Source organism: Bidens hawaiensis, unplaced genomic scaffold, assembly GCF_021521415.1.
Source record: "Bidens hawaiensis isolate Kalapana, Puna unplaced genomic scaffold, B.hawaiensis_p1.1 tig00003781_1, whole genome shotgun sequence".
NCBI classification, from domain to species: domain Eukaryota; kingdom Viridiplantae; phylum Streptophyta; class Magnoliopsida; order Asterales; family Asteraceae; genus Bidens; species Bidens hawaiensis.
The window spans coordinates 416,314-428,370 of NW_027491218.1; the positions used below are offsets into that span (position 1 = coordinate 416,314).

General features: G+C 34.8%; 2 protein-coding genes across 2 annotated transcripts; one reads left to right on the forward strand and one right to left on the reverse strand.

The window, feature by feature from the left end:
* Nucleotides 1–715: 715 nt before the first annotated feature.
* On the reverse strand, nucleotides 716–1,354 carry LOC143624426 (uncharacterized). Its single transcript, XM_077095087.1, has one exon. The coding sequence runs from the start codon at nucleotides 1,352–1,354 to the stop codon at nucleotides 716–718; it is 639 nt and encodes a 212-aa protein (XP_076951202.1).
* Nucleotides 1,355–9,953: 8,599 nt separating this feature from the next.
* Nucleotides 9,954–11,792, forward strand: LOC143624465 (AP2/ERF and B3 domain-containing transcription factor RAV1-like). Its single transcript, XM_077095109.1, has 2 exons — nucleotides 9,954–10,442; nucleotides 10,927–11,792. Exons 1-2 carry the CDS (start codon nucleotides 10,254–10,256, stop codon nucleotides 11,737–11,739), a joined length of 1,002 nt encoding a protein of 333 aa, XP_076951224.1. The 5' UTR covers nucleotides 9,954–10,253; the 3' UTR covers nucleotides 11,740–11,792.
* The last annotated feature ends 265 nt before the right edge of the window (nucleotides 11,793–12,057 follow it).

Consider the following 12,057-nt stretch of genomic DNA (forward strand, 5'->3'; position numbering starts at 1 on the left):
TTCATTGAATTCTTAACAACAGTTAAATTCAATTTAAACATAGCATTGTCAGCATAACCCTTGCCAACATACATTCCTTTCTTAGACAAAATAACTTTGTCCGATTCAATCACCAAACGAAATCCAAAATTGTTGAGCATCCATCCCGAGATAAGATTCTTACGAATCTCGGGAACATAGAGGGTGTTGGACAGTGTGAGCTCCTTCCCAGAAGTCCACTTCAAGACCACATCGCCTTCCCTCATGATATCCGCAGTCGCATTATCATATAAAGCTTTTGGTCACCCACCGCCTCTTTAAAATTCTTAAAGAATTGTTTGTCGCCGCAAACATGGCGGGTTGCGCCGGTGTCAACATACCACCCTTTGGGAGCGCCCCCCACAATGTTGACTTCCTCGATGAAAGTTGCTTCCTCGGTTATCATCGCCACGAGAGGAGTGCCATCCTCATCTACCATATGCGCGCGCGAGCGCTTTGGTTCCTTGCATTGGTTGGCACGGTGCCCCACGCCATTACAGTTGTAACATATCCCTTGGAAAGGTGGAGGCTTCTTTTTCACAGCCCCCTTCTTTACGCCAAGGTCCATTTTTGCTTTCCCTTTACCGCCATTACCTTTACGTTGTTTACCCCCTTTGGAGGATTGTCCATGCTCAACTAAGTTTGCCTTGGCGGAAGCATCCACCATGGTAACTTTTTGAGCCACCTTATTGTCCTCCTAAATACGAAGACGAGCAATAAGATCCTCCATGGACATCTCCTTTCGTTTGTGTTTAAGATAATTCTTAAACTCAATCCAACTTGGGGGTAATTTCTCAATCACCGCTGCCACTTGAAATGTCTCACTAAGTGTCATTCCCTCGGCATGGATATCGTGAAGTATAACTTGCAACTCTTGGACTTGGTTTATCACAGTCTTGGAGTCAACCATTTTGTAATCCAAGAAACGAGCGACAACAAATTTCTTTGTTCCCGCATCCTCCGTTTTGTACTTCTTCTCTAAGGACTCCCATAATTCTTTGGCGGTCTTTATTGAAGCGTACACATTATACAACGAATCCATAAGTCCGTTTAACACGTAGTTACGACATAAGAATTCCGAATGCTTCCACGCATCTACCGCGCTCAATGGTTGAACGTCGGTCTCCCCTTCGGCGTTCGTAGCCGGGGGAGCAGATTCCTTCAAGAACCGTGCTAGGTTCAAGGTGGTCAAATAGAAAAACATCTTTTGTTGCCACCGTTTAAAGTGCAGACCCGAGAACTTCTCGGGTTTTTCGGCGTGATTAGCCATGGTGGACGCTCCCACCACGGTGTTCAAAGGGGTACCGGTAACGGTTTCGCTTGACGGTGTTTCCATTTTTCCTGAGAAAAATAAACTTCGCCCAGTTAATAATTCAAAAAATATATAGTGGACGCTCCCACTTTAATTAAAAGTTACTCAAAACTTTTATTACAATTCTTGAATTACTCAAACGAAGGTGTTCTAAGTCCAACTTTGAAGGGACCAACAATTAGTTTTCCTTGAAAAGAATAAAGTTAATTGTAACCAGATTTCGGGTTTACCAAAGTACTCCTTTGAATAAAACCGAAAAAAATGTTTTTTTTAAAACCAAAAGGTGTTTTAAAAAATTTGTTTTAAGATTGTAGGAACCGTTCGGTATAAAATAAATAAAACACTTTTAATACGATTACAATACAAAGAATGAACAAAAAACACCTATCTAGAAAACATTAAATTACAGTACAATTACAACTGAAATAAATCAAAGTACAAAGAATCGGGTAGAAGGAGAAGTTGGTGACCGAGGATCGTGTTGAACACGGGGCCATTAAAAAAAATTCTGAGTCTCTCCTCATTTTGTTTCCCAGGGTACAACGGCCGGAGCAGTATGTACTGCCAGAGTTGACTATGCACCCGAATTGGATCGGTTCGTACCTTCTTGGTTGTGTGGAGAAGATGAAGAAATGTTGGAGAATTTGCAAACTCTACAAGTTGCAAATGGTGTGTTAAACCCCAAACCTTGCCTTGGTATTTATAGTAGAACTAGGATCAAAGACTCAAAACTAAACAATAAATTGCATTAAACGTCTTTAATGCTTTTTATTATGATTTTGAATTTAATCCATAACTCCTGTCGAAAATAAATTGCATTAAACGTCTTTAATGCTTTTTATTATGATTTTGATTTTCCAACCACTCATCTTTGAGCTTCGATATCTCATTCATCTTAGCTCGGTTTTGGACATGGTTTGACTCGTTATGATGCTCTCACATAAAGGATAACAAACCCGTAAATATTTATAATACGCAAATATAAATATAATTATTAATGTCCAAAATTAGCAAACTCATTTTTTGCTAACATTTTTCCAACATTAGTTTGTTAATGTTTCTTTACAAACAATGTGATTGATACCAGAGATGTCTGTTACATTTCGTTTTACACTTCCGCTATTGCTAGTAGGGGTGTGACACAAATACATTCGGTGTATTCAAAGACCCTACACCTAAAGTGGTCACGAATTATTTAGCCTTTCCTTTGTATGATGAATACCTAACTTATGGGTTGGAAGGACGAAACCATTGAAGATTTAACTATTCGAGTACTCTGGGATGGTGCAATATTACCATCTAGGTCATCTACAATCGTTGGAACAGAAGATAGGTTGAAACAAACTGATTATAATATCAACCATGGCTTTTTTTCTCGTATTTTAGATCCCTCGAGTGTCGTGAAACGGCTCTGCCAAGCCCTCCTCGTGTCGTGAAGGACGAAATAGTCTTGGCACCTACAGGACTCCCTCGTGTTTCGCGAGGGTTATTCCTTACGTGGATCACGTGTCGTGAGGGAATGACAGTTTAGAATTTTATTATCTTTTCACCTGTTTAAACTTCGAAACGTGTGCATAAATCATCCCAAGACGTCGATATAAGCTCATAACTAGTCCTAATAAGCACCATTTGCATTCAACAACCTCAAATACAAACGTGTGCTTGAAGTACCACAGTTCTAACTAAAAATATAATAAAAATAAACGATTAACACAATATAATACACGATTTAGACCCAACCATCAATAATAAATCGGTTATACATATACAAGCCAATATCACGTCTACAACTATATTACGGGTAGTGGTCCTCAATAGGATCACTTTATATCATATAATCAAAATCCTCCTACTATCTTGTAGATCTGTTTAGAGGTTCACTATGTTATGTCGATGTTGTGGGCTTGGTTGCGTTATCGATACGACATTGCTGAATTTGTTTTCAATTTGGGGTTTATCCTTACAGGATTAAATGAAAGGAAAAATATTATTTGGTTAAACTTTTGATGTTGCAATCAAGTTATCTTTTAACTGCAAAAGCTACCTGTCGTAATTTAAACATTATAAAAGTATGTTGTAAACTTGACCGCTAAAGATTCCGGTCACAAAATGATCATGTTGCATATAAATTCGTTAAATATTCCAATCACAATTTCATCACAAAAACTCATGTTGTTAAAGAATCCAGATGCAACTCCGGTCACTAAAACCTCTAGTCAAAAGGTCCGCCGCTACTGTTCAGTTGCCGTTTCTAGTCATAAAAATTAGCTGCAACAAAGGTTTGAGCCACCGTCAGTCTCACAAATAGAAATTTATGTCAGTTTTATAGATTGGAGAATGTTTTGTTATCGTGAATATACGGTCACACCAATTTTCAATTACACATGAATTACATGTATACATGCGAGTTATTCATATAACAATTTACAATGAATGAATAATAACTCACCCAATCAGCTTTTGATACGTATTTTATTAAAAAAAATGTGAGTGTACGATATAAGTAACCAAAAAAACTTGGTTTGGTGGTTAAGGTGCTCACTTTAAAACATTAGGTTGAGGGTTTGATTCTCCACCTCTCTATCTGCTTCTATTTTTTATGGTTTTTTTTAAGAAAATTACAAGACACCCCCCCCCCCTTTAATTATGTTTTTACGACTAAATTACAAGACTACCCCATTTTATTTTGTCGCTTGACTCATCAGACTTTTGGATTTGGGGTTTAAGGTAGTCTAGGTTGAATTGTGTGTTCCTAATCACCTTAAACTAGTTACAGTAAGAAGGGTGTCGAACTCGTTTGTGGTTGGTGGTTTAAATTCAATTAACACGAAACAGTGATTAATCGCTGAAACATGCAACCATGATTGTGACCTTAGCTATAAACGAGTAACACTTTGTAATTAAAAGTATCAGATTACAATCTGTGATTTTATAATATATCACACCAGGTATTTAAGTTGTAAAAGTGATAGTGAAATCTCACACTATAGATGTTAGTCATTGTAAACACAAATGATTATCTAGGTTTATAAGAATGAATCCCTAGTCAAAGGCATTAACATTCGTATACCACAGGTAATTGGCGTAAGATACACTTCACAAGATGATTATTTTGACAATTGTATGAAATATACAATAACATTTTATAACAAACCCTAACACAAATGAAGATTTATAGCAATTATCCTGTCACAAAGTCATTGACGCAAGAAACTTGTCACACCCCAACCTAAGGCAGAAATGTCGGGGCGCGAACTGATTGTTCGCATCTCTCAAGGAACTATCATGCAATAATTAAAAGTGACAATTTCTATTAAATCCAATTTAATATCCAAATTCAGAATACAAAATCTTAAAAGAAAAGCAACAATAAGAATACAAGTTTTAAATTAAGATAAGTCTTGATTAATTCTTCTTGCATAAATCATCCCTAAGTTCTTCACCAATCTTACAATCAATTCAAGATTTCAATCTAAAACTTGCATATGCGTATAAAATAAAAATAGATTTGTCAACACAAGGTTGAGTGAGTAATACACCAGTTAGTTCAGTATAATATAATATGAGAAAAATAAGCAAACTGCCTTTATGAGATATGCAATCAAGCCAGAGCATGTAACATTGTAAAGAAGTAATGACGAGTGGGCTAAACCGTTGCCATGCGAATCGGGCGTTGGTTACCATAAATGAGTTGTCAATGAAACCATTGTCATGCGATTGGATGCCAGCCACTACAACATAATGTGATTAATATGATGGACCTCTCCAAATGCAATAAATAGACACAAAAGCAAATAACAAGTTAACAAGTAGCAAGTTAGGCACATAATCGATAGCACACAATGTTAACAGTTGCTAATGTGAATACTAATAGTTGTAAATATTATAAGTACGCATATGTCCTCAAAAGTTTGGGAAACAAGTAAAAGGAGGGGAGTGATTACTCACTTTATAAGCATGAGTAATAACTTCGACAAGAATGGCAATCAATAAACGTCACGCTCGACGAGATATATCAACGAACAAATCCTAAGTAACAATAATCGGAGAATACTACGAATTAATAAATGGACTAATAAAGATTTGAGATATGAACGAGTATTTGAGGGTTTAAAATAATTTGTTTAAAGTTTATTTTATACATGTTAGTAAAATATTTATAACTAAAACAAGCATGCATACTTTTAATTATAAGTATTATAGTTGAACTAAATAATATAAATATTTGTTTATTAAAATATTAACCAATAATTATTTAAAATAATAAGATATATTTTTATATTTTATATGTATTTTTAAACCAAAAACCTTTTAAATCTTTAATATTAAAATCCTTTAACAACTTCTACACACACATATACATATGGTTATAACAAAAATTTGGAAAAACGAATGGTAAACATGTCGGCTTTGTAAAAATACTAATTACTTATTATATTTATAATATTTATGATATAGTTCAAGTGATTAAAAGAAATTTAATATGATATTTAACTTGATTTACCAATAATAAGTAAAAAAATGCAAAACGGGCTGGGGGCCCGCCCCCTAGCCACTCAAAGCCTTAAACACCCACACACAAGCCAACTGGGCTGGTGTGTCACTTGTTATAAACACGGGAATCAAATATTATAAACAGACAACCAAACACCCAGATCATAAACAAACCCTAGAAAATCCAATCGGCCAATTCGTTAAACGTTTGGCCGATTAACCTTAGGGTTAATGAAGAGTACATAAAGATGAACATATCCATATAACATATTACCTTAAACGATGATGAAATAAGGGTCAATTAGAATAATATGCAGACGGCAAGAGCATGGATAAGAATTGGTATTAACAGGCTGATATAACGTAATTGATTAAGGGGCTTCTGTTCGCGAGATCACAGGGACGAAACAGCCACGTTTAATTGGGTTCATATGATTTCTAATGGTATAATATCTAATATGATAAGGACGGTTTGTATAATAAGTCAATACGTATCAAAACGATCTTGTTTTCCTAATTACTTGTGTCGGTGAGGCCGGATATGGCAAGAGGATCAAAATACACAAATCAATTCCTTGATTAGGACGAGTATTATGCTACAAGAAACTTAAACGGGTCATGGGTTTGGTAATTGGATCATGGATATGGGTATAGAGCTTGGGTAAACGGGTTAGTGAGTTTAATACAGTTTTTGCAAATAGGTTCCTGAACTACTGAGATGGAAACATATCGGGGTTAAAGTATAGTTTAGGGTGCAAATTGTATATAAATGAAAGTTATATATATATATATATATATATAATAAATAAAATAAACAATTAATAACAAAATAATAATTACTCGATAAACGCGATATTTTGATAAAATTTCCAGAACATCGACACGGGTCGGGTAATGGATACAAACATCAAATGAAAAATCCGAGTCGTTACAAAACTATCAACAATATGAATGCATAACAATACAAGATAATTGATTCCTGTAATTTAACCAAATGATTAAAAGAAATTACGTCTCAAATCATAATTAAGAATTAAACCCTAAAAGTAAGAAACTGTATACTCGGGGATGATTATATATGGATTAGCCTCTTATACTCGTGTTTTCATATTGGATTCTTTAGTTTATGATTGTAGATCTTCAATAGGAGGAAAATGATGAGTCTCTAATCGTTCAAAAAGCTTCCAAATCTTGGAACCAAGTATATTCGAATGGGAGCTAAAACCCCTATATAAACATGGTCAAATCTATAGTTTCTTATTAGTTTGTACTTCAAACGGGTCATTGGCATCAAGGATTCTAGAACTGGCGTTGGGGACACCTACTTCAGGTCTGTCACGCCTGAATCAGGTTTGTTATGCCATCCTCATTTTCCAGCACCGTTTGATTCTCACTAAGTACGTCGTCGACGTCTGGGATGTTGGTAACGGGTCTTATGAATTTTACTTCCATTTTGAATATTTAGCACCTCCACTCCCCCAGAGTCTTTATCCACACTCATCCATAGTGCTTTAAATGTGTCTTTAACACTCCAAATCCTGAAATCAACAAACATAGATGAAGCACCATAGTTCTAAGAAATAACTAACTAAATCAAAAAAAATAAACACTATAAATACAAGAATACACCCGACCATTATTCACCGCCGACCCACCACTACGGGCTCCAGCCTCGCCAACGCCACTACCACCACCACCTCCATTACTATTTTTTCATTTTGGTAACTGTTCTTTATTTTTAAGGTATAGGTGTTTTTGTCATTTGTATTTCACTTCTTCGTCTTAACCTGCTTACCAAACAACACAAAGTAGTGATTCATTACATTATCATAGGTAAATATAATGGAACAATAATGTTCCTTTTCAATCCCTTGTCTGTTCAATTTTCCTAGTATTTCCATTTCCTAAAGTGGTCACAAATTATTTAGGTCTTGCCTTTGTGTGATGAATAGCTTGCTTGTGGTTTGGAAAGACGAAACCACTGAAGTTTTAACGATCCGAGTAGTCAAAGATTGTGAAAAATGAGGGCTGAAGATAGGTCGAATGAGGGCTGAAGATAGGTCGAATGAGGGCTGAAAACTGATTATAAAGTCAACTAAGGATTTTTCTCGTTTTTAGATCTCTCACATGTCTTGAAGGATAAATAGTCGTGGCACCTTTAGAACTCCCTCACGTGTCGCGAGGGCTACAACTATAGTGGCTCGTTTGTCGCGATGGGATGACAGTTTAGTTTTTTTATCTTCTTTTCACTCGTTTAAGCTCCGAAACGTATGTGTGTGTATCCACCCTGATCATGTCGATACGTTGATAGAAGTTAATAACTAGTCCCAATAAGCACCATTAGCGTTTAACAATATGAAATACAAAAATCGTGTTTGAAGTACCACAATTCTAACTGAAAACTTAATAAAAATAAACGATTAACACAATATAATAAAAGATTTAGATCCAATCATCACATTCCCAAACTTATCATTTGCTTGCCCTTAAGCAAATTCTCATGCACGAGAGCCACCTCGATCGATGGTTTAAGAATTATCATCGTTGGTGAGATAACTTTGAGAAACTCAAGAATCGACCATGACCAAACATCTATAACTTGGCATTAATAACAGTAATTAACAATTTACAACTTCGATTTTTTGTGCACACTCAAGCTACCTAAAGGCAATAAAAAATCTCGATTCCGATTATCCTAAAAACATGGTGCCAGTACCCATGCGATACCGGTATTGTAGGAAAAATATCAGTAATACAATACCGATTTCTATTTTCCAAAAAATTGGTACCAGTATGGCTCATTTCGATACTGATACCCAATATTATTTGCTCATCCCTACCATAACAGCAAGATTGATCTTATTGTCACCAGATCCACCATTTTACCCCACACCCACATGTTTAAACCACTCTCATTCTTCATCGGTAAATAATAAAACATACATTTTCAAATGCTTTGAGATGGAGAGACAAAAGAAACCCTGAATCGAAAGGCCCCCCCGGGGGGGGGGGGGGGATTAAATCGAAGCTGACAGTTTCTCAAACCCAATTCCACTCATTCTTTGCAACTCAGACTACAAACCCAAACTGTGTGTTTGCATCTGAAAATGACCAAGTGCTTTCATAATATGAAAACCCACCTACCATCACCGACTTTGAGTTTTTTATCGACATGCGTGGTCGCCAGTAGTGTCAAAATTAAGTGGAAATAGCATGAGAGAACTCCTTTTTAATGAGAGAACTTAAGAACTAATATACAAATTGTGAAAACTCGACCCGAACATTTAAAATAAAAACAATTTCCCACTTCTTTTATTATGAAATTATCTTTCTAAAAAATGTCTATTGCGATATTTGACATATTACATATATGCAATAGTACGTGTTATATTTCATGTTTGTAATAGTGTTATATTGCATATATTTAATATAACAATATATTTGTAATATAACAATATTACATATATGTAATACAATAGTATGTAATATATGTAATATAACATATATGTAATATATGTAATTTATCAAATACAATAGTATGTAGTATGTAATTACATATATGTAATTTATTGTTATATTACATATAATATAACAATAAATTACATATATGTAATACAATAGTATGTAATATATGTAATATCGCGTTGGACATTTCTTTTATTTTATTTTTTAAATTTTGGTAAAGAATAACAAAATACAAGAATGATAAAAGAAAAAAAAAGTTTAAGTACTTTTTTAAAAAGATTTCTTTCGTGATCCAACCCCAATATATATAATTGTCATGTCATCAGAAACTAACGGTGTTAAGTCTCAATCATTGATAGATCGTTGAAAACAAAATACATTCGAAGTTCGAATAATCATTAAACATCACATGAGTTAGGATCGGCCACATGGTCAAAACTAGGATATTAAAATCCATAACCCCTAAATTAATTGAGGTAAACATGGGTTAAAATTAAAAATAATAGTACGTTGTTAACATGTGAAGCTACATTAAGTTTCAACCAAATGTAAATGTTAATAAAACCCAAGTTGGATTCACAATGCTAGTTCACATGCACCTATACAATTATAAAAAGTAAAAACTATTTGTTTTTGAATAGTAACTTGTTTTAAGAATAAAGTAGCTGTTTACATTAAATTTCAATGTGCTAGCTTGTGGTCACATACAATTATCTGGAGGCTATGATTTCCACAAATAATCTATGAACCTTCCTAGTTCTTACCTACATCTATTTGGCCTTTTCTCCAAATGTACTTATTTTATACACCCAAATATATCAACTAGGTTTTATTATATGACAACATGAAACTATAATATTATTATCAATCACCCACATGAAGATTTGATATCTCCCTATATATACACACCTTTTCCCTCGTACCCTTTCATAACCTTTTTATTATTTCTCTCTCTTTAGAAAATATGGATACAAGTTGCACAGATGATCAAACCACAACCAGTAAAACCATCTCCACCGTTGCACCACCGGTCACCACCACACCACCGGACGGAGAAGCCATGTCCAAGAAGCTGCCATCGTCACGATATAAAGGCGTTGTACCGCAACCGAATGGCCGATGGGGAGCTCAGATTTATGAGAAACACCAAAGGGTATTGTTAATATTATGTTTGTACTTTACTATATGATCATAATATCATCATAAACACAATTTTATAACATTAAACAAATTTTATGGTAACGTTTATTCTGTATTATTAAAAAAGCTCACGAATTTGTTTTTGTTGATCGGATGAAGTTTTTACAATTTTGTTCTTTACTCACAAGATTTATGAGAAACACCAAATGGTATTTGTTAATATTATGTTTAAAGTATACTATATGATCATAATATCATTATAAACACAATTATATAACATTTAATAATTATTACTCTAACGTTTAATAAAAATGAGCTCATGGATTTGTTTTTTTGCTCATATAACTTTTTACAATTTTGTTTCTTAACTATCTAATTTAACTTTTCATATTATTTTCTCTGAAGTTTTCACGGAGACAATTAAAAATAAATATGTGTTTTTAATGGGCGGAGCGGACAATATTAGTATTGAACTAATAATGTTGTTAATCTTATAGGTATGGCTTGGCACATTTAACGAAGAAGACGAAGCCGCAAAGGCGTACGACATCGCGGTACAACGTTTTCGTGGCCGAGACGCCGTCACAAACTTTAAACAAACCGGCACCGACAACGATAAACACGCGGTCTTCGAAGCGAATTTCTTGAACCGGCATTCGAAAGCCGAGATTGTGGACATGCTAAGAAAACACACATACAATGATGAGTTAGAGCAAAGTAAAAGAAACCTCACTATACACAATACCATTTCTCGAACCGGGTTCAATACTTCTTCCGGTTCAAGATCCGGTTCACGTGAATATTTGTTCCAGAAAATTGTGACCCCTAGTGATGTAGGAAAACTGAACCGGTTGGTGATACCTAAACAACACGCGGAGAAACACTTCCCGGTTCAAAAAGGAACCGATTCGAAAGGCGTTCTTTTGCATTTCGAAGATATGGGTTCGAAAGTATGGCGATTCCGATATTCGTATTGGAATAGTAGCCAGAGCTACGTGTTAACGAAAGGCTGGAGCCGTTTCGTTAAAGAAAAGAACTTGAAAGCTGGCGATAGCGTCAGCTTTCAGAGCTCGACCGGACCTGATAAGCAGCTTTACATAGACTGCGAGTCTAAAGCTGGGTCCGGTCATACAATTGAAAATATTGAAAATATCAAACCGGTCGAATTGGTTGAACCGGTTCAAATATTACGGTTATTTGGAGTTGAAATTTCGAGTGTGAGTAGTTGTAGTGGCAAGAGAAGTAATGTTGAGATAGATTTTTTAGGGTTTCAGAAATGTAAGAAACAAAGAGTTATTGATGTTTTGTAGCAGGTTTTAATTCTCTAGGGGTGGTTTATGAAAATAGTGTTTTGTACTTGTTTTGTTCTGAGCACGTGGGATAAGGGTATAAGGCTGGAAAGTGGTGGCAATGAAGAGATAAGGGTGCAAGTTGCAAAAGATTGTAGTTATTGATTTATTTTTATTTTAAAGGACAAAAGTTAGTTTATTATTTATTTTAGTGGAGAAAAGTATAAATAGATTGTGTTGCAAATACATTTTTATTTTATCTTTTGATAATTTTGCCTCAAATTAAGAGTAAGTTTGTTGAAAACTTAAAACATGAAACTTATGTGTTGTTTTGGTTTC